At 53.2% G+C, this 26,231-nt stretch overlaps 4 protein-coding genes across 4 annotated transcripts; 1 reads left to right on the top strand and 3 right to left on the bottom strand.

The window, feature by feature from the left end:
- Positions 1-1,243: 1,243 nt before the first annotated feature.
- Positions 1,244-4,546, bottom strand: ACET3X_008642 (uncharacterized protein). The gene has a single exon (XM_069454837.1). The coding sequence runs from the start codon at positions 3,858-3,860 to the stop codon at positions 2,277-2,279; it is 1,584 nt and encodes a 527-aa protein (XP_069304244.1). The 5' UTR covers positions 3,861-4,546; the 3' UTR covers positions 1,244-2,276.
- Positions 4,547-8,534: 3,988 nt separating this feature from the next.
- On the top strand, positions 8,535-13,524 carry ACET3X_008641 (uncharacterized protein; the record flags this gene model as incomplete). Its single annotated transcript, XM_069454836.1, has 2 exons — positions 8,535-13,034; positions 13,474-13,524. The coding sequence occupies 2 exons, from the start codon at positions 8,535-8,537 to the stop codon at positions 13,522-13,524; spliced, it is 4,551 nt and encodes a 1,516-aa protein (XP_069304243.1).
- Positions 13,525-17,488: 3,964 nt separating this feature from the next.
- On the bottom strand, positions 17,489-18,671 carry ACET3X_008640 (uncharacterized protein; the record flags this gene model as incomplete). The annotated part of the gene is made up of 3 exons (XM_069454835.1): positions 17,489-18,311; positions 18,368-18,563; positions 18,668-18,671. The coding sequence occupies 3 exons, from the start codon at positions 18,669-18,671 to the stop codon at positions 17,489-17,491; spliced, it is 1,023 nt and encodes a 340-aa protein (XP_069304242.1).
- Positions 18,672-19,994: 1,323 nt separating this feature from the next.
- On the bottom strand, positions 19,995-25,608 carry ACET3X_008639 (uncharacterized protein). Its single transcript, XM_069454834.1, has 4 exons — positions 24,887-25,608; positions 24,544-24,771; positions 20,244-24,486; positions 19,995-20,193 (listed from the first exon to the last, which is right to left on the bottom strand). Exons 1-4 carry the CDS (start codon positions 25,268-25,270, stop codon positions 20,036-20,038), a joined length of 5,013 nt encoding a protein of 1,670 aa, XP_069304241.1. The 5' UTR covers positions 25,271-25,608; the 3' UTR covers positions 19,995-20,035.
- Between the last annotated feature and the right edge of the window lie 623 nt (positions 25,609-26,231).

Genomic DNA, 26,231 nt, shown 5'->3' with positions numbered 1-26,231 from the left:
ACACTTTATTCGAATGTACCCAGCCCATATTCTCCATGTCCCCAAAGAGCTTCCAGGATCAAAGACTACCACATTGTTCTCCTTTGTGACTCCAACTTTATCCTCCCACAAATCCCCCGTGACAAAGCACAGACTCCACACTCCTCCCATGTACCTCCACCGGTCTCAAAAGCCTCGGTACCTAGGTATGCTTTCCTCCAACAACTTTCCAATCACGTCCTCCATCTCTTCTAATCTTCCTCTATTGACTCCGAAGTCATATCGCAGCAACCTATTCATGTTCCGCGTACAGTACCCTTCCCATATCAACATTCGAGTATCATCCTGAGCAAGGTAGCCATTGTGTGTAGGTAGGTAGTGCCATGGTGCCCAACCGAGCCCTTTCCTCCGCAAATCGACGCTCGTGGTTCAGCGTGAGCTTCATCGAAACATTCCGCGCTATCTTGACAAAGTAGCTGCGTTCGGTCTGCTTACTCCGCCTGTTCCGTTGACATAAGCTTCCAGCATTTCCATCTTGAGCGTCTTTCTCATCCTTCTCATTTGTAGTTCTACGATCCTGTATCCCAGCATTAACATGCCCATCGTCATGGTTGGTCGTTTGGTTCGGAGTAGAAGTGGACGTGGTATCGATGCGGAAACAGCTTGTCCGGTGGCTTTTGTCGTGGGGATAGACGCTTCCAAGGGTGCGCTCGTTGTGTTTGGCGGAAGGACCTAATGGTAGGTACGATGGAGATTGGATGTATGAATTGTAGCCGTGGACAGGTCTTCGAGGCTGGCTAGTGGTAAAAGGCCAAAAGAATGAGGACATACGGTGTTGAAGTGTGTCAGAGGTAGCTATGCGGTTTTCTAGGTCAGACGACCTTGTCATCTCCGTGGAAGGGGGGAATAGTACCTAGGTAGTGAAACACTGAGCGGTGATCGCAGAAAAAAGTATCTACAAGGTTGTAGTGAAAAGTCGCAAAAGTATACATGTCCAGTAACTGTCGTGAAGAACATGGACATTCGATTCGTGCGAACCTTGGTTGACTCATGAACCAGTTTGCACATTCTTCGTCCGCGATGCGATGAAAGTAAGGTATACACCTGGCTGCTACACGACGAGGCGTAGTAAATTGTCTTCCTTCGGTCCAGCAATGCATCTCCCGCTTTTCAAGCGCGTTGCACAAACACGACAATCCGACATGTCATCAAAAGCCACTATCTTGTTACAATCTCGATTCCATCCTACGTGTTCTACACCCACTTATTCCGACAATATAATTGCCCACGCCAAAGGACATACACAGAACCCTATCCCGACCTCCCCACTCATCCCCTCCTCCCCTCTACGATCCCATGGGCCGGACGAAAAAAAAAGCCTCGAAACAAAACCCACCAAACACACCCAGAATGTATCGACCAGAAGATATTACCAATGCACGAATCTACTACTACTACTACTACTACTACTACTACTACTACTACCACCACGCGCCACAGACGCAAGACAAGAAAAGACAAGACAAGACAAGACAGAAAGCGGCTCTCAAAGCCTCACCCGCTCATCCCATCCCATTCCATCGCATTCCCCTCCCACTCCCGCTCTCCTAAAATAGTCCGAAACAAGTTTCGTGTAAACCAGGTGATCCGAAGCTAGTACGGAAGGAAGGGACAGAAAAAGAAAAAAGCCGTCCAAAAGAACATATAGAAAGAGGAGAAGCAAAAGAAGAGTGTTGATCGAAGCTAGTTCCAGCCGGTAAAACCCAGAAGAAAGGCCAAGCGGCCGGAGCCGAAAAGAAGCATCGAAAAGAAGAAGAAAACAAAAACGAACATATGGTGTTGTTACATGTGTGGCGCGTGAATGGCAAGAAAGAAGGGACCGAGTCCGGTAGTCCTGGTGACCGGTTGTTGTTGCTGATGGTTGCTGTGTGCTGTGCTGGGTCGCATAGGACGATGATGACGATAACCATGGTACTTGTGTTGTTGCCTCGACAGCCGTATTCTCAAAGAAGAAGAACAAGAACAAGAAGAAGAAGCTAAAGATTTGCATTGTTCGAATGGGATGGAGAAGGAAGTGAAGAAGAAGAGGAAGAGAAAAAAACTCCTTTGGCTTGTTCAAGGATGGAAATGCTGGTCAATACGCCTGCTTGAACACATGAAGCTTCCACCCCCCACAAAACCCCTACGCCTTGCACTCCTTGAATATATGTAACAGTATCCAGCCGTTTCCTTCTAGTAGTAGATCATCAATGGGAAGCGTCTTGGTGGAACGAGGAGAAATAATTACAGCGGCATTCCTATATCTCGACAGTCTTGAGGTCTTCCGATTCAACAGTCGCAGCAATAGGGCTCTTCACCGATGTTGGGCTTTTCAGCGCTGCAGGCGCTGCGGGCTTGGTGTCCTGGTTCTCCTTGTTGTTTCCCTTGTCGCTGCTGAGGCTGTCGCGTGGAGTGGGTAGGCGGGCAGTAGGGAGCTCGTCGCTTGGCCTTGGTGTATCCATGGAGATGAGATTCTCTGTGGCGGTGGCAGTCTTGGCGTCGAGGTTGGTGTGGACGCGGATCGGTGCTGGGTTCTCTTCCGCAACTCGGGCGAGCGGGCTCGAAAGCTTGCCGCGCGGGCTGACGCCCTTGGGTGGTTTCGATAGGCGGTGGGGACTTCGGCCGCGGTCTTCTGGTCCCATTACAGGGCTGTGGTAAGGGCTGCTCGCAGTGCTACTGGCGACGACCATACCCGGCGCGTTGGGGTTGACACGCAGGCCACTGGTCGGGCGTCTCTTGGGCGCCCGGCGGCCGTGCTTCTGATCACACCGCCAGCGGAGGACTTCTAGGTAGGGCGGTTCTACGTTCTGGCGCTTGAATGCCAACAGCTTCAGCTCGCCCGTCTCCTCGTCCATGTGTACGTCTTTGGAAGCGAAATCATCTGCGACCATGGCTAATAGAGCACCCCACGAGCGTGCGACGACATATTTGCAGTCGTAGTCGCGGCCGTAGATGATGATCTGGCCCCAAGTGCCGCTGGGACCCGGAGCGAGATCGACGGCAAGGTAGTTGCCTCCCCAGTCACGGGCCAGAGGAATCCATGCTGGATGGGCATAGGCCTTTTGTACGGCGTTCGGCGGCTGCGAGTCCTGACGCGCGAGGAGATCTTGTCGCCAAAGAGGGTTGCCTGTGCTCTGAACTGTGGCTACAGGGGGAGCTGTCGAGGAGCCGGCAAAAGCCTTGACTGGGATTTGCGGTGTCCGGTAGTCGACCTTTGTGGTGAGGTACTCCTCAGCGACCTTGCGCCAGTTCTTCCACTCCATGACAATCTCCTCGCAATCAAGCAACATGAGGCCAAAGATGACACCAGTCGGGAGACCGCCGCGCTCCTGGCCATCGTGGACCTGCAGGGACTCGCGGATGTCCATGGGGAGCGTCGCATCGAGCTCGTGCTCCAGCTCGTTGACGTCGTTTGATGTGCAGCCCTCGCACATGTTGTCAAAGAGCTCCTGGTAGTGGTCCTCGACCCAGCGGTCAATGCGCCTCCACGAGTGGCTGACGGGGGGTGGCGGGGGCAGGCCCTCGTTGAAGTCCTGCATCTGGATCTGGCCATTGGCGCCCTTGTCGAACGTGTCCGAGTCCATGGTCGCCTGGCGGCTCAGGGAGCCTCGCATTCCAGGCGAGTAGGGGGAGCTGGGAGACATGGGGCCCTTGGGGGAGCCGATGAAGCCATTGCTCGTCGCGAGCTCGTCGTGCTGGTAGGGCGAGTGCAGGTCGGTGCGGGACTCGGCGCCGCTCGCCGTAATGGACGTGAGGGCAGCATGGCGGCTCTGGGGAATGGGGATGTGGCGGCCTGTCCGATATGGCGAGTCGTGCGAGGCGTGGCGGTCGTACGAGGTCATGGTGTGCCAAAAGTCCTTCAAGGACGCTGTTATTCTGCGGACATGTTAGCCATGGCTGCCAATGGGATGCGCGTGGGGGAGGGGAGGAGAGGGGAGAGCGGCGCATGTGAGGCGTCTGAGGCCGGGGTGTCGTACTGTTGTGCCATGGTGTCGACAAGTCAAGGGAGAACGACAGATGGAGGAAGAGAGAAACAGAGAGAGAGCGGAACAGCGAAAAGAGCGTATGGGTGCGCTCTGCGCTGTCAGCCTGTGGGCGGTGTTCCGGGACTCAGCGAGCGTCGGGTGGTTGTGTTTGTGTGTGTGTGGTCGAGTCTTGTGGTTTGGTAAGCGTTGGCAGGAGCTTGGATTGGGAATCGAGAAAACGGATTCCAGGTGACGTTAAGGGGTGCCGACGCGCCAAGACAAAGCACGACCAGGATGGCCCTAGACTGATAGATTGACGAGCGTTGAATGCGCAATGCTGGCCCGCTCAAGCACGACGGACACGCGATAGCCTCCGGGTGAATGTCCGACAGATATGTACAGCGACGGAGAGAGACTGAGAGCTGGTCGTGGCCGGCCCTTGCAGTTATGATGGCCGTGTTGTTGTTGTTGTGGTTCGTTGCCTGCATAACAAAGACCTGCAACCACTCACGCCGGCTCCTATGCAGCCGCGACCTATCTTTCAACCTCTTCCCCTCAACCACGGAGCCAAACTTGAACTGCCCCCCGGCCATGTATGTGCATGTATTAATAGCCCCCTTGGTGCCCCTGTGTATCGCCCATTGCCACCCACATCACAATCATTTCCCTTCTGCTCTAACCAACAGCCTCCCCTTTTGGCTCGCGCAATACCTGTTCGCTTTTGCCGTGGCCAATTCACGCCCTGGCCGACCCCCATGCGGCCCATTTTCGCCGCCTCGCGTCGGCACCGTTCGTCCAACCATGGGCCTGTTTCAGGCTTCGGCGGCGTCGTGCGCGCCAACGAGGGGGCTTTGCCGGGTGGCTTCGCTTGCTTAGCCTGTACCGCTCCATTCCCCGATGGAACTTAGGGAGCTGCCTGCTGCATCTCTGGCGTCGTCGCGCCCAAGGCGGTGTAAAACGAAACGTGCCACTTTTATGCTCTCACCTCGTCCTAGCAAAAACAATCCGACACATGTTGCGCCGCCCATAATTCCTCAAACACGACGCATCTATTCAACACTTCTGCCGCGTACACAAGCAATTCCTCAAGACCTCCATGGCTGTCTTCATGCGGCACGCATCTGTGTTCCGTGATTACATCTTACATTTCCAACCTTCAGCTGTAGAATCCTTCGATACTGTAAAGATAACGCGCATCCCCCGCTAGCCCTGCACCAGATCTTCAATTTCCGCCATAATCTCCAAAAGGGTTACGCCTAATCTTGGTCCATGATGCGGTCAGCACAGCTTCTCGCCTTCATGACGCACGTCGATAACCGGCAAGCACGTATTGCCCGCGTAACGTTGACGCCTACGCCTGGTGTGCAGCAAACGAGACTTGATTGCTGTGGCCTTGGGTATGTTTCAGATTGACATCGCGGCCACTTCCGCTCAACCATCACACATGTAGCACCAATTGCATTTCGTCCTGAGCTTCGGGCAGCTTCTACAGAGCTTGTCCTTGAACTTTGTACCTCGCCAAGTGCCTGTCCCTCCACTAGTAAAGCTTCGTGCTGAACCCTCTCGAATCACAATATTGCCGCGCATCCGGGAACATGCGTTTGTGGGTTGTGGTCATGTGCTGAGAGCCAGTGGGGTGCGGGGGTGTTTGCAATAGCGGTTTGCTGGTATTTTTAGCCGCCGCGCAACTCCCTCGCCACTTCGCATGGTAACCGACGTCGCCGTCGTCGACCAACACTCGCCTCTTCATCGCGACTCTATCGCTCGACGTTCAATTTGACTTCGGAAATTTGCCGCACTAGCCTGACCTGATCTACCCCAGAATTGCACGTCGTATTGCCTGGCGCGTGGGTCGGATACGAGGTGATGTGCGTTGAGTAAGCGCACTTCGTCCCGACCCGGTACTGTAGCGTTGAGGCGTGACCGTGGTGGCTTGGTCCTTTCAGTCTTTGCATTCAAGTGCTGTTATTGAAACGTCGGCGGGGCATCTTGTATCATTTTGTTGTTTGGTGACGGTAGTTAATCTGGTCTGCTGTTGGACCTTGAGCATTTTGGTCCTCTCGTCTCGCCATACAAACATGGTCGGAAAATGCCGTGCTGACATCTTGGGCGCTTTCCGCATCGCAGGCTGAATCTTGCGAATCCATGTTGTACTCGAAATGCTCTAGTCTTATGCTGAAAACTCGTAATGTTACGCCAAAGTCTTGCCTAGGAACTGGTTGAGCTCCTCCTGTAATGGGAGTACAATATTTTCAACTGCAGCTTGTAGACAGTCGGTGTCCTGTAAACTGGCCATGGGATCACCATACTCTTTCATACAATAACTGATTGCACTTTGGTAAGCAGCAGAGAGTTCCCCGGCTTCGCTTTGCATCCAGTTATGTACCAACGTAAGGAGGCTATATTTATGATCGGCTGGCGCATCCCCAGCTCCGTCCTCAAACTCCGACTGGTGGTATTTTTCGGCAGTCGTCCCAAAGTAAAGCTCGAGCAATGCTACAGCTAAAGCGAGCAAGAAGTTGTTCTTCAAAACCATTTGCTTGGAGCCTTTGGATCCGTTTTCGGAACGGTCGACTACCTTCGGAGCAAGGTATGCGCGATCGAGGTCGACCGGGCGCGTTTTATCTGATGTCCGGTGGAAAAGAATATCTCGCGCGGCCCATTCATTGGCGAGCCAGGGAGTTGAGTTGAGGTAGAGTATGCTAGACGCTAATGTCAACGCTAAGCTATACCTCTCTTTCCTGCTCAACTTGGAGCGTCTTCCGTTGATGACTGGTGGTCTCTCTAGCAGTGTCTCTAGAGATATTAGTTCTGTGCCAGGAATATGTTTTTCTGTCGTGTCGACTGAATAAGCCCCTCGTAGTCTACTTTTACGGTCCAAGGAGAAGCCGATAGTCGGAGATGTTTTACATAGTTGCTGAATAGATGCGCAAAGATCTTTGACTTCTTCGTAACAAGGTGGTGAAGTAGTTGCCGGGTCTTGAACTGCGTAGGGAGGAAGCGATCCGAAGCTGACATTCCTTTGCATCCTGTTCGGTTTGGGGGAGGCCATCGGTGAAAGACAGTCATCGTCCTCTTCGTCGACACAGATCCTGGCGGCTTGAAATGACCACGGTACGCCACTGCTATCGGAGGAGATGGTCGAAAATGAAATGTTGAAACTCGTTTTAGCAGAACGAAGCGCTTTTTGAAACTTTGGTGTAAATATGTCTCCACGAGGATCGAGTTGGAGACTCGCTGTGTGTGAAGACTTGCATGAGCATGACCAACACACACAAAGTGCATCGTGTAGAATCTTGGCATATTGCTGCAGCTTCTGCAAGCGCGTGGCGTACGAAGGCTTGCTCGGTCTGTGGTACGTCTCAATCTTCTCACTCTTTTCTGTAAACCTTTCGAGTTGCCTATTGCACTCATCCAGCTTCTCCAAAAGTGCGCTTAGATTCTTCTTCTTCATACCAAAACGAACACGTTTGCGGAATTCGAATTTGTCGTTCGACTTCTTAGGGTTCGCGGCGAGCAACGTATCAAGATTATTTCGAGTAAGCTACCAACGCCGTCAGTCAATGATGCACTGAATATGCCGCATGTATTTACCTCGGCTGCGCCGTCCAGATCCAGTCTACTCGCGATGCTCTTCGTGATTTGTTCAATCTCTGCCATGATGCTTTCATATGACTTGTAGGCGTTTTGCAGCTTGTCTTGAAGCGCCGCTTCCTTGCTCTTCCACAGTTCCCGAGAAGCCATGGGGTCAGTGGTCATTTTTGCCCATTCGGTTTCAGAAGTGATAGACCCAAAGAGTATCCGAATCGTCAGCTCGTAGTGATCGTTTTGGGCCCTGAGTTTTCTGAGAAGAGCGGGATACTCAATATCTCGATCCCACATGCTCCTCAGAGTACTAAGTCCTTCCCTGTAGCTATCGATGCCTAAAGGATAGCAAGTCGGTTACTGGTGTTTTCTTCAAAAGTAGATCATTGCATACCTTGGATGATCAGCGGCAAAGCGCCAAGCACAAGACCAGCTACCTCAATTCCGCTCATCGTAGCAATCGCCTTAAAGTCTAGGATGAATGTCGATGTAGCGCGTCATCGGCGAGTGATGCAAGGAGCAAACGCCGAGCGGGGTTCGAGTCAGAATCTCCAGACTGGATCTCGCGGCAGGCACACAAAGAAACGCGCATCAGCGACAACTGCTAGCTACAAAAGAATCATCTCTCTGCGAGGGAGAGTGAGTAAAACGAGCGAAAATGTTGATTTGCAAGCGACACGAGGTTGCGAGAAGGTGCCACTGCCTGCGAGGCGCCTGAACTGCGCCCCCACCAATCTCGAAGGAATCTAGCATCCCCTCACCCCATGCAGTCATTAGGCTGTACACTGGCACACAGGATTACTAACCGATTGCCATTTCATTGCGCATCAGGTTATACAAACATCATCTACCAGCTTCGCGACTCGACTGTATGGGCTCACGACACCTTTCTACTCCGATGTGTGAAGCCCCTTAGAGCCGCTGTGTCCCCGCTCGCTTCCGTCCTCGGCATGCCAAGCTTTCATAATGTCGACCCTTAGGCTTGCTACCGCTGCCAACGTGCGCGCTTTCCAAATTCTGATCGATGCCCTCAATACAAGCGACAGCAAATCGACGGAAGATCTAGACGGCGATGCGCTTGAGGACGAGATCGGGAGGTTCAGAGTATGGGCTGGTAATCTGGGTGCGCTGCAAAAAGGTCACAGCTCGCTAGACTACAGGTTACGCGACTCCCCGAATCTGCTCAGCAGTGCACTCAAGCTTCTGAAGGAGCTCGAGCATAATCTCAATGAAACGTATGCAGTCGTATCCGGAGCTCGTCTGCCTTACGAGGCGCAAACATCGACGGATGAGGTTGAGGAGGACGAAAACGACGATGGATTTTTCAGCGAGGAAGATGACAGTGATAGCGACGAGCCCAGGAACGAGTTGAAGATGAGGTTTGAAGAGGTGGTTGACATCATCGACAATCTCTACAAGCTTAGCGTGCGCATCAGAACGCCCAGCATACACTCGAGATCACTCAAAGCTTCCTCTTATGCGCCAACAGATCCAGAAACCGGAGTGGATATCCTTGGCGCATATGCCGAGTTGGACAAGAAACATGTCCAGGAGCTACTTTTGCAGTTGCGACAACCACATGCTTCAGGGAATCAAGAAGAGCAGGCCTCTTTGCTCGAGAGGCTAAGCTCCTCTATCACGCTTCGTAGGCGGCATTTCAAGTACTGGAAGCGACACCGTGACAAACTCGGCGCTTCTGCAATTCCTGAAGAGACGTCAGAGCCTATTGTACCTGCTTTACACCAAGCACCTAATCCAGTCCACAATAACGACTTCGTCAACGTTCCAACAACGCCCGAGATCACCACCTCAAGACCGACGCCAAGTCAGAAGACTGGCAAAACCCTTTTGTCAGGCACGGAGGCGACACATCATCATCAATCTCTAGATGATATCGTTGACACCAAGTCGGTGACAAGCTACGCCGTAACAGTCAAGGATTTGCACGGGAAAGGAATTGAACTGCCGCCCCCACCCAAAGCCGCCAACGGCGACAAAGACTTCGAGTGTCCGTATTGTTGGATCGTCTGCCCTGCAAGATACGGCAAAGGACGAGCCTGGAAGACACATCTGCTACAAGATCTGCAGCCATATATCTGTACATACCAGGACTGCGAGAGTTCTGAACAGCTCTTCCGCAGTCGTCGGGAGTGGGCCGAACACGAAGCGACTCATCGTAAACTATGGCGATGTCCAGAACACGCAGCGGCCTTGTATAGCTCCCTTTCTGGTCTCGAGAACCATCTTCGACAAGACCATAATGGCAGCTTCCCTGAAGATCAGATAGCAGTCGTTTCCAAGATCGGGGAGACGACGGCGACGGACACACGCACAAAGTGTCCGATTTGCTATGCACCCGCAAATACTGCAGGTCTAGGCGATCTCCAGAGCCACATTGCAAACCATTTGGAGCGCTTCGCTACCTTTGCGCTGCCTCATGGGAGAGAAGACGACTCGGACGGCGCAAGCAGCGTCGCAAGCCGTGGAAGTTCCAACTCTCAATCATTACCGAACTCGGCTCGCACAGACACAAGCAATGATGAGATCGTACAAGAAGACACTGCGAGATTGGAGAAACCTTCTGAGCTCCTTCCTATGAACGGGCCTGGTCAGAGTTTACTGTCTGCAGAGAGATTGCAGCAACTTCCCGACGAGAGCCAAAATCGAGTGTCGATGATCGCAGGCCAATTGAATGATCTAGACGACTCGGAAGCTGAGCTGTCTGACGATCAGCAGTTTGACGAAGACGTATTATCTTCCCACAAAAAACACTTGGACGATCAGGAAGCTTTCAGACAACACATCCTGACGTTGCCAGGGGCTTTGTCCGTTCGGTTCTATCGACGCTATGGTTCCTGGAGTGGCTCAATAACTTTTGCCGACGATTGGGTTGGTGAGGAGGCGTTGAAAGTCTTTGATGTTCAGCGCTTCCCTAACATGGATTTCAAGCCCAAAAAGGACACGAGCAAGTGGAAATTCACCAGAGTCAGTCGGCCAAGAAAAGGGAATGTGCTCAATCGTCAGTCTACGGCGGATACGCAGGCCACCGAAGATACTGAGACCTTCTCAGTTGGATCTGAGCTGTACGACCAAGAAGTTGAAGACTCAGAAAAACAAGCAATCATATCGGCAGACGAAACTCCTACATTGCGTTCCCTATACCAATCGCGGCGGCTTCTGCAGCGTGATCAGAGCTTTGCGCCGAACGATGCCTACAACCAGATGATCTCGTTCTGTCATTACGATCTGACGAGGCTGAGAGTGGATGCTATTATCAACAATGCTCCGCCTAATCTCAAGGCCCCACCTAGTCCAGATTCGTTGCATTATACAATCTTTCAAGCGGGTGGCTCAGGTCTCAGAAAGGAAGCAAGATCAAAGCCCAGAATCAAATTGGGTCAGGTCGAGCTCACTCATGGACACGATCTTCCAGCTTCGTGGGTCATACACGCTGCAGCACCAACGTATACCGGTACGAAAGGTGTCGGTCAATTCAACGTTTTAAGCTCCTGCTATCGTAGTGCTTTAAGAATAGCTGCCGCATACGAACTCAAAACGGTCGCGTTTCCTTGCCTAGGTACCGGAGGTTGTAACTTTCCGCCACGTGTCGCTGCACGTATAGCGCTGCAAGAGATCAGAGAATACCTTGATTCACATCCCGAGCATCGCCCCGAGCGAATCATCTTTTGTGTAAAGGCGGCGATCGACGAGAAGGCCTACACAGACTTCTTACCAGTCTTCTTTCCACCCACGCATGGCGATCTGGACAGAGCGAGAACATCGGATTGGTCAGCGAACCGCGCTGCGTTATCGGCTCAGATACTAGAGGCACGCTCACGGCTCCAAAAGACCTTGAAGGACATGACCGACACCTACGTTTTTGGGACGCAGACTACCGCCTGTGCCCATGACATGCGGAGGCTTGATTCTGCGTTGAGTTCGACTCGCAACTATCTACTGGGGTCGAAGGAGCTTAAGCGGAGTCTAGCGGATCTGAATCTATTATGCTCTGTCATCGGAGCCGCGTGTACTACCATATCGGAGATTGCGGAACGAGCGAAAGAAGTAGGATTTGCGAAAGAGGCGCAACACTTCTGGGATGAAGTCAACACCGACATGCAAGCTAAGCATGGATTCGATCTTTCGACTCTCTTCGATTATTGCTGGATTTTCGCAAGCAGCTTAGATGGTGTCTTGACACATGACCGAAAGGAACCGGATGCGATGGCAAGAGCTCGGCAGCTTTTGGAGAACTACGCCTTCAAACAGAAAAGTCACGATGTGAAGGGTATCCGCGATCATTTGGACGAAGTCATACATATGCGTAAATCTGAAGGACCTATCCCAAAAAGTCGAGAAATCATTCAAGTTCATCAAGTACCATCCGTTGCGCAGCTCTATCTGCTTGGTAGCCTCGAGGACAAGCCAACCATGGTACAACCGTCTGCCTCATTCAACCATACTGTTTGCTTCTTGAGAGAGGACATCACCAGACTAGCAGTTGATGCCATGGTCAATTCCACCGACGTGTCCTTTTCTGGAATGGGTACCTTGGACCGCTTGGTTTTCAAGAAAGGCGGGCCAGGGCTGCAATGGGAAGTCCAAGCCGAACAGATCGGAAAATGTAAAGAAGGTGACGTCAAAGTGACCCCTGGATTCCTGTTACCAGCCAGGCACATTATCCATGTTGTCCCGCCTGGCCAGTTCAGAAAAGATACCAAGACTGTCTTGAGAGGCATCTACCGGGACATTCTGCACACTGCCGTGCAACTGAAGGCGACATCCGTCGCGATGCCCAGCATTGGGACCGGTATGCTGAATTATCCGACACGCGATTGCGCGTCAATAGCCATGGAGGAGGTGAAGGGATTCCTGGAATCCGCAGATCCGGCCAATGGTCTTCCCAAGATCATTTTCGTGGTCTATTCCTCTAATGACGAGTTCGTATACAAGAGCCTTTTGCCGATCTACTTTCCGCAACCGAAAAGCAAGGTCTCCGATGAACCACAGCGCGAGAAACAAACTCCCGCTCAATATCAGGCAGCGATGAACACAGACGACCACATGCGAAAAAAAGTTGAGGGAGAAGAGAGAGAACGTGAAATGCGAGAAAGATCAGCACGAGATGCCTCGCTTCCAGCTTCTGTTCAACAGACGGTTGAGACCCGAGAAAACTCTTCCATGTCGTATTCAATTGCTAAAGATGTTCCTGCCTTATCTGACTCGTCGAAGCCGTATGAGCTCAATGAGGAAGATCGACTTCTCCTACGACTCAGGGATGAAGAGGGCATACCATGGGAGGACGTTGTGGCGCGCTTTTCCACAGACTTTAACAAGAATTACCCATTACCAGCATTACAGATGCGTCTCAAACGGATAAGAGAACGTATCATCAAACCGCGTCCCATGAATTGGAATGAAGAAAGTTCGCTTATTCGGTTCGAATCGCACGTCAATGACTGCAACGTATGCAGCGATGGCTTGTTCGAGAGAACCCATACGCTATGCGAACATGGATACCCTCTGGCTCAGTCAATTTTACAACATATGGAAATGCAAAAAAATGCGATAGTTTACAGCACACCCAAGGACGGACTTGACCGTGAAAAATTGGAGTTGCCGACGGACCTTTTGCCTTCCTCCATGCTTTTACTCTCCGTAGTCGCCGAGCACGCTCGTGCGGGAAATTCCGACTTTCCGTTTGATCTAGTCACCGTGCCTCATGAGGCGACCTCCGAAGATGAAAAAGACCGGAAAGTGAACGATGAAAACACCGCGACGGTTCAGCAGGGTGACGTCTACGATACGTCAAGCTTGCTGTTCGACGAGGCTGGCATGAGCAGCCATCAGCGGACCGGAAGCAACTCGAGTCTCCGGCAATCAGAAAAGCTGACACACTTTACAGCAGCGAAAGACACGAACGTTATTTCTTCAGACGCAGAGCAACCTGCAGTGATCCAGGCCAAAGTTCTTGGTCCGCACACATTTAAAGGCTGGACTAAATCTGTTCTCCACATCCATAGAAGCAGTATCAAGATGTACCTCGCAGAGAACTACCTTGGAGAGGATCCTTATGCGACAATAGATCTCGCTAACGCCGTACCATCTTTGGCTCGAGGCGTCACATCAGAACACCCCAACACAACGTCTTTGTTCGTGGAAAGATATGAAGAGAGTAAAGGAAAAGGAACGCAGAGAGCGGAGGGGAACCGGTTGATGGAACCATGGCATTTTATCAGCGCACAAGATTCTGAAGCTGCGGTGCTGTTCGACGCTCTTCAGAGGCTCGTCATCCGTAACCGCAAGACGCAAGGAAAGATGGTGCCGCCTGCGACTAGAGAGGGAATGGATTCAGCATTGACAGAAGCGCCAACCACACGAGTTGGTATGTCGGGAGGGACTACTGATGCAAATGTTTCATCACGAAACACTCCAGGTAACTCAATATTGCTGCCACATTTTCAAGACTCCCGACCAAGACCACGGTGTTGGCAGCATGGGTGCAATGGTAAGCTATTCTCTACGTTCACTAACCTTCTGCGACATCAACGAGGAAAAAACCTTGAGTTTTTGGGAAGACAAAGACTGCGCGCACAAATCCTTGATTATCTTGCCGACGATCTTGAGACCCGGCCTGGCTCGTATATAGGGCAGAACACCGAGAATATCGCTTCCGGAACTGGTATGGACACGATATCAGCCACAAGCTTATTACATGAGCTTGCTGCACAAGGCAATGTGCATAACACTGTCAATGATGACACCTGGGTCATTTCGCATCGGATGGACGAGCGTCCTACTGAGCAATTGCAAAAAGCCAAAGAATCTGGAGATACCGACTCATCCACTCTGGCTGATCAAATAGTGTCATGCTTGAGTCGCAAAGGCCAAGGGCTATCTCTTGAAGACCTCGCTAGTGAACTTCAGGCTACTTCTGCGGCAGTCACGAGTGCGATACGTATACTAGCAAGCGATGGTTTCATCACGAGTGGGTTTGATGGACAGACGTGGATCTTGACCGATTTGGGTGAGCAAAGAGCAGTTGAGATACGAGTAGAAGGGGAGATAGGCGCTGCGAGACACATTGAATCGTTTCATCCGGATGAGAATCCATCAGGCAACCTATCCGAACGCGCTTTGTCTCACCTAAGAAGTTTACCTGGAATGAGCAAAAGCATTTCTGATCTTGCGATTACATTTGGCACTCCGGCTTCGGAGCTTCAGCCAGTGCTCGAACAGCTGAGATCAGATGGATTGGTTGAGAATAAGGATGATGAGTCTAGCTGGGCTGCGATTCTTGCACCACAGTTACCAATACTACCAAGGCCGTACGTTACGCATGGTCGTGCACCAATATCCACACAGCCAGATACTGCACCGACAAAGCAGGAGCAGCCAGCAGCGAAATCTCCTCCCACGAACAAAGCCGGTAGCTGGAGAGACGGTAGAGGCGCCAATGAAAGAAAACATACCAGATTCGCCAGGACACTCGCAGAAGATGTCGAAGAAGACGTACAAGCAGGCACAGCGAGTAACTTGAGACGAGCCAGGATGGCAAAGGAAAGAAAGCACAACAAATCGAGTAGAGCGTCAGCGGACGATATCGACGATGAATTGGAGTACTACGATGGACAGGAGGAGGACTATGTGGACATAGGGGAAGAACCACTGACGAGGTAGCGCCGGCCTGACGAGAGTGCAAGACCGGCAACCGATTATTGAGTGCATGTTGTTTTTGGCATCCACGTTGTTGGCAAAGCTTCAGTTTTGTTCTCTAGGGATGTACTGTGGAAGCCTGGGCCGCTTTCTGGGGATAACAATGCATGTCTTTTGCAAACTTCTGGTGAATTTAATTGTCGTTTTAACAGATGTCCAAAGACGAGCATAACGTGATATACAGCTGCATACAGCGAAGCAAGTGTCATTTAACAGCGTTGTGCTTGCGTCTTATCACCAACATGTTCATCATGTTAAAGAGCATAACGTGAAAGTCTGGATAGCCTTTGTATTGAGAAACGCCGCGTTGAAACCTCGCCCAGGTCTACTCAACCGCCAAACTCCCGTCATTATCATAAAACCATGCTACCAAATCCCCAAATTGGTATACCAAAAACGCCTGCCCCTAAATACCCTATCCTGTCACCTAACAGCCACCGCCGCCGCCACCCCCATCTCCTCCACCTCCACCTCCTCCATCTCCCCCACTGAAGAAACCGCCGCCACCTCCGTATCCTGCTGCAGCATATGCACCGTGACTCCCACTATAAGTGCCGTCTCCGCCGTGACGGCGCTTGTTGCGTCTTGTTTGGCGCATGGGAGGAGGGTATTCGGAAGGTGGTTTCGACATGCCGCAGCCCATTTTCGCGATAGGGTGTCGGTGTGCGTAGTTTTGTCAGATTATGCGAAGTTGTCGCTGATGACGTGTATCTGATAGTTGGATACGTATAATGTGGTTGTATGAGATGTTCAGATTTTCGAAATGTGTATAGGCGAAGATGAAAGTATCAAAGACACTTTATGAGAAAAGGTTGGATGTAACTTGGTACGAATACGTTTCTTGATGACAGCGATGATGATATCTCCCCAAACCACAGGACACCACATACCCTATATACCTACCACGGTTCCCATCTCACCCAACCACCACGCGCAGACACACACCATCAGCCGCACCCACAAGTCTGCCTTACAATCTGCACAGAAGCTATGCACAAGTCATCAGGCCCCCCAAACACCCACCGCACCCACAACCGCACCATATCTCTTCCTCGCCTCTAGTTCCAACGAAAGCCAAGGCACCCAGTCGTCCATCCACCTTTTTCGCCATCTCCTCCGACACGAGACTAAGCCCACAACGAGTGACCGGCGGCCTGCATCACACACAGCCCACAGCCCACAGAATCCGCTCTACCACTACCCGATTAACGCGAAGATGTGTCTTGTCCCCTACCTTTATCAACCGCAGCTGCATTTTTGATTCGCTCACCTCGCACAAGGCGCACCGACCAGAGTCGCCTGTCCCTGTTTTTACCCGAAGAGGAAAGAGTCGAGCGCGCGGGGCGGAGTAGGAAGGGAAGCCAGGGTGTTGCGGCTGTGCAAAAAACAGACATCACATCACGTGGATGGATAATTGCAATGTTGCGACTCTTCGGGCCGAAAAACTGTGGTTCGTTGTTGGCTGGAATAGGTTTGATGCGTTTTGACTAACTGGTGGAAGACGCGAAGAAGATTATTATGGGGTTTTGGATGGGTCGAAGCAGCTGAGGGGGGACCTGTGGCTGGGGTGTTAAATCCGAATGTTTGGGTGGTGTCGATTTTGTCGGTTGCAACAAGTATCTGGGTAGGGTGTAAAGACCTGCGTAGTGATGCTGCAGCGCGATACAAATGCACTTATACGAGGCATACTACCAAGTGTCTCACCAAAGGCAAGGCAAGGCGCACTTTCCTCTCTTACATAGTTTGGTTATCTCAAATCCACACACGATGCGCTGTTGAACTTTAGGAATTATATCATTGGAGTATATAGCGCCGTGTCGATAAACATGATCAAGGAAGAAAACCCCAGATGGATAAGGAAAGAAAACATGCTTGCTACAAGCACAAAAGATGGTTCTCCAAACTCCCCCGCTGCTAAACCCCCCTTTGGAAGAAGTGACCGCATGTCAAGAAAAGCGCTTTGGTGTCCGAACCGTGCCAATCTATCGTCGTCAAGTTGTTTTTGTATAAAAAAACAATAGGAAAAAAAAGGCGTAACTGCTCGCCTAGCCCATTCTACGCATTGCTATCAAGCCCAATCCCAAGAAATGCGTAGCCAAAAAGCGATCAAGATGGAAGGAAAGCTCCAAGTCTACCACATGCTCACCGCGCAAATGACGTGAAGCTCCATATACGCATAACAACGGAGCAATTTGTCTCGCCTCTTACTTTCCGCCCTGCTTCTTCGCCTTGAGAGCAAGATGCGAGTAGACCCATCCACCGCCAAGCGCGAGAAGCACACCAAACCACTCCCTGCCACTCAAAATCTTGCCCTCGCTGTACCACCCTATACTCAAAATCATAATGGTCTTGAGGTGGCTGACAATGTTGAATGTGAGTGCACTTGTGCGACCAATGATCAAGAATTGACTCAAGTTGTACATGGAAGCCATGATGCCGGAGGCGCACACGCTCCAGAGGATGTCGGTGGGTACGGTCGAAAGGTTCGGGATGGTGTCGAAGAACGGGACGAAGGGGATGAGGAGGCAGACGGAGATGGGCGCTTGGTTGAGCAGGAGCTGAGGTGGCGAAACGGCAAAGTCTTCAATCTTCTTGCCAATCCAGATCTGGTACAGAGCAGTGCTGCAGAATGCTAGTGTGGCGACAATGACACCAAAAAGCTGGGTCTTGGCAGCTTCGTTGATGGTGAAGGAAACGCCAATGCATGTCGCCAAGATTGCAGCGAGCATGTATCGTGTAACCTGCTTCCGGAAGAGAACAAAGTTGATGAGAACGACAGTGGGCGTAGTCATGACCTTGGAGAGCTGGTAGAATCCGATCGAGTTGAAGGTCAAGCTGAGGTTGCCAAGCACAACGTATCCGGCGAAGAAGCCGCAGACGGGCAGCATGTTCCAGACATTCAGCCGCACGGCCTTGAAGGCGTGGAAAGGCCGGAGGGTCGAGATGAAGAGGACGAGGCCGGTGGCTGTGAAATGCCACATGACGACCATGAGTTGACAGCCTTTGAGCTGCTTGTCGCTGAAGACTCTGTCCAGCTGTCAGCAAAGTCGCACACACTAATTGGATACGGGGTGCTGCCATACCGCTTGCTCAAGAAGATCAAGCCCAGGGTCGAGAGGGTGTTTAGCGCGATCCAGAAGCACGTAATCAGCTTCTCCTTGAGCGACACTGGCGTGGGCTCAATCAAAGGCTTCTCGAAAGTGGGTAGCTCCTCGAGCTCGTGGGACTCGCGAGGGTCGACATTGTCGACGAGACCCTCGATTGAGGGGCGCTTCTCAACTGCATGTCTGTCAGTCCCTGGCGTGTTCCATTTCTGAAGAGTGGTGTGCCGTCGACACGCAATGTGTCGAGGGTCTAGGCGGTATCCGGGGGGCTCGACGTACCCATGGTATGCGATGTTGGATGACAAAGGTAGCGAGCGACAGTAGGAGGGCAGGCTCGTGTGGACTATGCCTTCATGCCAGTGCGCGGGAGGGAGCTGGCGATGGGAGCGGAAGGGTAAGACGAGGGAGGCGCGGGCTGATGGTGTTGTTGTTGCACGGTAGCGGGTGGGCCGCCGGGAGAGATGCGGCGGTGCAGGCAGATCGTCCGGTATGGCTTCAGCAGCAGCGATCGGGGCAGGCGCGACGGACGAGAGACAACAAGAAAGGAACCGGAAGAGGACGGTGCAGTCGCGAGAGCGCAACAGAAGATATCAGAAAGGGCGGACGAGGCGGGGAGGGCCAAGGGGGGACAGGACAGAAGACCCGCGTAAGATGCTACTCGAAGGGGATCCTCAGACGCCAAGGCACAATGAATGGATGCGGAAGGGGGCGAAGACGATGCAGGGTTCGTTGTTCAGGCACGTGCACGACAAGCCACCAGCCCCAGTCTCTACAGCCAATCAGCCGCGCCCCAGCGCCACGCTTGCACGCCAAATCTACGAGATTCATTTTGGGGCCGTGATGCGGTAGCGCTACTGCTTTAGGTTCCGTACCGTCCAAGTCGACATGTTGAGGATGGCATCCATCTCTCGACTTGTCCACGGTGCTGCAATGCCCGTCCATCGTAGCCATGGCCTCGGCAAACTCTGCTACCCAGTTTTCCAAGACATGAGGGTCGTCACATAGTTTGGGCATGCCGACACTTCCGGCTCTGCGCCGCCCATCGTTCGGGCAAAACATCTCCCTCGTCGCACCACTGTCCTTCTCCCATTACCAATTACCGCCGACGCAGCATACCAAACCCTTCTGCCATCAGCAGATTGCACATGTCCTACCGGCCACTGCACCTAATCTTGTTTGGTTGCGCGTCCTGTATGCATTCACGTAGTATCTAAAGCTTCTCAAGTCGATGATCGAGTTTGGGTAAGGCATGCTTGCTCGCGAGCGGAAATTTAGCTGCTGACATCCCAGGGTCAATTGCACCGAGCGTCAGCATCTTCAGTCGTCGTGTCTTACTGTCCCCAGCCAAGCCAGATAACATTGTTGCACCACCAACCAACGAGCCGCCTTTGACTTGACAGTAACGTGTTCTCTTGGATTTTTTGAAACTCCCCCATCTATGCAGAGAGGCCTCGTAATACTAGCCTCCAACTGATCGACCCTAGCGCACAGAGAAAGACGAATAGTGTACACACGCATCAAATCCCACTCCCTTCAAACAGACAAACATGATCGACTAGCCCTTCGCTCCCACTACTCCCACTGCCCTCTTCCCGCCCAATTATAGACATGTAAAGAAATGTGTCGTCGTTCGTACTGATACAGAAATTATACCTCTCCATCAGCCACAGCAAGCCGCTGCTTGGCTGTCTTCGCCTTTTTACTCAGTCCGCCCTTCTTACGTTTGCCGCCTGCAGGCGCTTCAGTTGGCGGCACCGGTGTAGCCGCACCACTTGCCTTGGCGCTCTCGTCAAAGTGTCCTTCGCCTGCTTATCGTCAGTACCTGTGTCAAGTTTTGCCTGTCGTCTTTACTCACCCTCGTGGTACATGTCATCGAGGTTAGCCTCCGCCCGTTGCTTCTTCTTGCTGCGCTTCTTGCCTGGCGGGGCATTCTTCTCTTGCTCGGCCAACTCCGCCTCCTTCTTCTCAATCTCAGCAGCCTGGTCATCGTCGACGAGCCACATGGCCATGTCCTTGGTCCTGTTCTCCCTCGACCTCGTGTTGAAATCAACTCCGGCACCACCGCCACCAGAAATAACCACGCGCTGCACTTCTTCCTTCTGGAGCGCACGCTTGCGGATACGTTCTTCGATAGTCCCGCGAGTAATCAGTCTGTAAACAGTCACCTGTCGCGTCTGTCCGAGACGATGAGCACGGTCCATGGCTTGCGAATCAATCGTCGGATTCCAATCAGAGTCGTAGAAGATGACTGTGTCGGCTGATGTCAGGTTGATACCGAGACCACCAGCGCGCGTTGACAGGAGGAAGACAAAGATGGAACGGTCGCTCTGGAAGTCGGCAACCGTGTCACGGCGGTCTTCCAGCTTCGTGGATCCATCAAGACGGCAGTACTTGTAGTTCCTGTACGTCAGGTACTCTTCCATCAGATCCATCATCCTAGTCATCTGGAAGTACAGCAACACGCGATGATCGTTTGCCTTCAACTCCTTCAACAGTGCGTCTAGTTGAGCCAGCTTGCCAGAGTCGGTAACGAAGCGCGACATTGACGGTGCTTCGATATGAGTGAATCGCGTCCGCTCGTTGGTAGGCGGCGGCAGCCTGTTACTGACAGTCAAGGCAGTACTCTCCTTCTTACTTTCCAACAAAGCTTGCTCAGTAGCTTCCGAGACGCCGTAGAGTGCGGAACGGATAGAAGCATTGAAGAAAAGGTTCTGCGACTCTGCAATGACACCTTGGCTAGCACAGTACAGCTCAACTGGAGGCGCAGATGCCTTTGGCTTGGCACAAGGCTCGATGACATTCAAGCCTGTCTTTTCGAAAGCTGTGCGGGCCACGTTGAACAGTCCCTGCATGTGTCCCTCGGCTGTGATCTCAGCCAGGGGTGCGCGATCCTGGCGATCCACAATATTCAACATGGAGTGCTTCGGCTCCCACTCGCCGTTGTCGTCGTCGTAGAATACATTGAAACGTCCAACCTTGTTCGGCTTCTGCTCGGCGGCGAGAGCTCGCTGGAAGAGACCGCTCTTGGCGATTCTCGAGGCCTCGGTGGCGGACAAGTCAGAAAAGCGGAGCCACGAGAAGGCGCCGGCTTCTTTGGCGGACAGGGCGATGTTATCCGGGCTCCAGATGTTCATCAGATTGTCAAGGTAGCGTCCCTTGAAGCCTGCCTTTTGGTTGTCCGGTCCAGCAAGCTCCAGTCGGCCCCCTTCCCGACCCACAAGTCGTGGCAAAGGGTACTCAATCAAGTTGCGTGTAGAGTATCCCACCCTGACATTTTGGCCTTCGCGTAGGAAAGATGCAGTTTCGGCAAAAGAGGCGAAAGAAAATGGTGACCAGGTATCGGCCCGCTCAAACAGATCGGGGTGATTGCACACCTTTCTGAACTGCATGACTAGGTTCATGAGGGTTGCACTATCCTGCTCGTCTCCGACTGCCTTCTCGACCAGGTCCATAATGTTGATCTTGGCACGGAGGTTGGCGTAGTAAGCACGTTGTCGGTAAGTCAGGTCGCAGTAGACGTCGAGCTCGATCTTGTCTCCAAGCTCCTTCTGCACGTGCTTCTTGACACGACGCAACATGAATGGCTTCAAGATCATGTGCAGTCGCCGCAGTTGATCCTCGTTGAGTTTGGTGTTGCTCTGCGCGTGACTCTCAATGTCCTTGGAAAACCACTCACTGAACTCGTCGTGAGAGTCGAACAAGCTAGGCATGATGAAATGAAGAAGAGCCCAAAGTTCCTGCATGTTGTTCTGGATAGGTGTACCCGTCAACAGCAACCTGTTACGAGAATGGAAGCCGAGAAGACTCTTCCATCGAGAACTCTGCGATGATTTGATGGCTTGGGCCTCGTCAAGAATCATGTATTGCCAACGCATCTTCTGGAAGTATTGTGCATCCTGAACGACCAACTGGTACGAGGAGACGACAACGTGGAAGGGCGAGTCGCGGGTGTATGTAACGTGCTTCCTGTCCCAGAGTTTACGGAGGATCTTCCGGTCCTTCGCAGTACCCCAGTACGGGATGACATTCAGATCCGGGACAAATTTCGTGATTTCCTGTTGCCAGTTGTGAAGTGTCGATGCGGGGGCGATGACAAGGAAGGGTCCCCAGATGTTGTATCGCTCAGCGAGATATGCCATGACCGATATTGATTGGACCGTCTTTCCCAGACCCATTTCATCAGCAAGAATACCGTTGATACCCTGTTCGTACAAGTTGACGAGCCAGTTGAGGCCCTTCAACTGGTACTCCTTGAGCGTACAGTTGAGAAGACCTGGTTGGGGTATCCAGTCTTCCTTGTTCTGCAGACCAGACGGGTTTTGGAAGTTCATCTCGCCATCATCTTCGTCGTCGCCAGACTTGTTGAAGGCGCGGGCACGGTCTTGGGCTTGCTGGATAGCATGTTGAGCGTTCGCCATGGCGGCTGCATTGAGGGCGCTCTCATCCTCGTTGTCGAAGTCGAGATCCTCAAAGTTGGTGACCTTGGCGCCTCCTTCCGCAGACATCTCGCCAACATCGATGCTGGGCTTAGCTGCCGCCTGTGGATCAGCTGCAGCAGCGTCGGCATCGTCGGTTGAGCGCTCAATTTCATCTGTCCTGGCCTTCTTTCCAATGAAATGAGAGTAGAGTTCGGTCTGCGAGATAAGGAAATTCAGCTTCCGCTTCTGTCGGTTTGCTTCGCGATCAGCTTCGGCCTTCTTCGCATTCTCCAATTCCTGACGCTCGGCGTTCTTTCGAGATTCGCGCTCATCACGTTCGTTCCTCTTCCAGAAAGCAAGCATCTCACGCATGCCTCGCTTGGCCCTAGCTTGCGTGTCCTTTTGGTTCTTGTTTGTGCGCATCTGCCATCGCCGAGCCTCCTTGGCGGCCAGTTGGGCGGTTTTCCGGAGGTTCGATTGCTTGGTCGACAACGAGTTCTCTTTTATGCGGACAACTTTGGGAACGTCCTTGCGAGCCAAGTCCTTGACAATCTGTTGGTAGAGGTTGCGGTATACGGACGAGTCGTAGGAAGTCAAGACGACGGGGCCCAAGTCCTCCGTGTAGCTACGGCCGCGTAAAGAGTCAAGGCGTGCCTCCTCGCGCGGCGCGATCATGGGAAGATCGTCTCCTCGGTCGATAGCAGCCTGACCGGCTGCGGCAGCATCCTTTTCAGCCTGCTTTTGCTCCTTGCTCTTCTTAAGACGCCCGGTGCCACGATTGCTCTTACGCTTTCCACCTGCGAGGTCGTCTGAGGCCTGGAAGGAGCTCATGGTGCCCCCCTCCATATTCGGTCCATGTGGAGTGACTTCGCGGATGTCCTTGCTAGGGGCATTGCCTTGCAAAAGCTGAGTAGTAGTCTTGGCCTTGCGCTCGGCCTTTTGTGCAGCCAGCAGGTGTCGTTCCTTTTCTTCCTCGTTTTCAGCCTGACCTGCCTTTGCTAGAGCTTCTGCCCGCTTGGCTTCCTCGTTCTGGATAGTCTTTTCCCGTCTTCGCTTGCGCTGCATGTCCTTTTTGCGCTCCTTTTCTTCGGCAATCTCCTGGCTCTGAACTTGCTGCCATGCGTCGCCCTCGTGTTCGACGTTGTATGAATGCTTTGCGTAATCGCGGTGGGCAGCAGACACGTCTTGGTAGCGTGTTAGGAAGGCAGTGCGCCGCTTCTTGCGCTTGTTCGCCTCGGCAGCCCCGACTTCTAGAAGGCGCTTTTGACTCTTTTGCTTGAAGTCCTCGAGATCGCGCGGTGTGGCCAAGTCGTCAATGTCGCTCATCTGCTTCGTCTCGATGTGTGCTAGGGCTGCCTCGATCTCGGCTTCGTCTGGCGGAGGCAGCTCGCGAGTCGCGGACTGCAGTGGCGGCTGTACGCTACCGACCGGCGGCAGAGCATCGTATCCTCGTGGAGTATAGCCATTTTCCTGGTGAGGTAGATCAGCAGGTGCTGGCGAAGGCATTGCTTCTTGCTTGACAAAGTGAGGAGCGGGCAGAGGTTTTGAGATCTGGTAGGGATCGGCGGCGGCGACGGGAGGGAGTGGCTGGGCCTTGGGTGGAGGCTCGTTGTCGGCGCCAGAGGACATGATGCTCGAGAGCGACATGGGATCGGCACGCGTCTGCGTTGGTGGTGGTGCCTGCAGTAGTAGTGGTAAGCTGGAGTGGTGGAGCGTTTGGGTCGCGCGTCTACTTACCTCCTCCTTGAAGGAGGGCCTCCTCGCGTAGTCCGACGGCGGCGGCTGTACGGCGCCTCGGTTCATCGACTGGTAGACCGAGGGCGACACGGGAGAATGAGACATGGCCTCCATGCTGCCGACGTGCTGGTGTTGCGAAAGGGGGCGCTGCAGCGGCGAGTGATGCGCGTACGTGGTCGTGACGGGTGACTGGTAGACCTTGTCGTAGGGGGACTGTGCCGACCGAGTCTATGGGAGGGTTGGTGTTAGCCGCGTGTCCTTGTGCTGGGCATGTAGCCCTGATGGCGGTGATGAAGCAGTATAGATGATGGGGGTGGTGGGAGTATAGTGATGGAAGACGTACCTGTGCAGGATACTGCGTGGCAGCAGTGGAGTCGTAACGCGCCGGGTCCCTGGCTACACCTCGCTCGCCATTGTCAGAGGTCGGGTCGTAGTATCTGGACGTGTCGCGAGAATGGAGGGCCGTGCTGATGGGCGGCAGCTCGGCAGCGTTGGGAGAGTGTTGTGGCGGGTTGTGGTGTGGATGGGGGTGGTGGAGGGTTTGGTGCAGAGGCAAGGGCGCTGGTGTGTTTGGCGAATGGTGTTGGTATGGTTGGCCTGCCTGTGTCGGCGATCTGTGGTAAGCTGCTGGCGTAGGTTCCCCTTGGTGCCCTGGCGGCTTTCTTTCTCCTCGCGAATGCTCCTCCCCATCATCGACGGTCCGCCGCAGGACCGGATCGCGGAACATCAGGACAGCGCGTACGGGAGACTAGAGACGGCAAAACAGCTGCTCCATGGGCAACTCGATGCAGGCACTGGCGGTGGGGCGCGCAGGCAGCGCGGCGGCGACGGCAGGACGAATGCGCCCTGGGCGTGTGCCTCGAGATGGCCGTCTTGGGATTCGCGATGTGGATGCGACGGCGGCAGTGAGATGGAAGAGGGAAGATGGGATGGGGGGTGGTGTGGAGCAGCTTGCGCGCTGTCTAGATCACACACGAACGGTTGGCAAGTCAGCGTCTGCTTAGTGCGGCTGCGGCAACTATGTCCTGGAGCAGCTCCGGGCGTGATGCAGACCCGCGATGAGGTTTGATGGAGAGGCTGCGACGGCCTGGGAGCGAGCAGACATGTAGCATACACGGCTGCGGAGCCCGATGGCCATGTTTGCCACGGCCGCATTACTCGTGGCGTCCTTCATCGCGACGCTGCTCCGCTGCTGGGCATGCCTCTTAACAAAGCACCTGAACCCCATCTCTCGTAGGAGCATACACGCCCAGATGGGGTGCATCGACCAATAATTCGCCTGCATGCGAGCGGCCCTGTGCAGCCTGCAGCCCCATTCTTGTTTGTGGCTGTCTGGCTCCTCTCCCTTCTGGCATACTCTGTACTGCTGCTACCGTGCATGCCCACGCCTAGGCTTTTCTTATTTCCATTCTCAGCGCACCTGCAACTCTTCTCTGCACCGCGTGCCGGGTTGAGGCGTTGCCAGCTTCGGCTAATCTACCACGAGCCTCTGGACCTGCGGACGTGCGCATCTCATTTCGTCGCAGAATACAATCCGGTTCTTCATGGCCGCCTCGTCCCATTGAGTCTCTCTCTCCCTCCCGATCATGCACGCAGTGACAGCAACAGCCATGCACAATGACCAGGGCAGAACGTTGGGGCTGTAACTTCCCGTTGGGTGAAGCGCTCACCACGACGGTGACGGAAGG

Source organism: Alternaria dauci, chromosome 8, assembly GCF_042100115.1.
Source record: "Alternaria dauci strain A2016 chromosome 8, whole genome shotgun sequence".
Classification (NCBI taxonomy): Eukaryota; Fungi; Ascomycota; class Dothideomycetes; order Pleosporales; family Pleosporaceae; genus Alternaria; species Alternaria dauci.
Note: the sequence above shows the minus strand (reverse complement) of the source record. Positions and strands in the feature narration are given on the sequence as shown.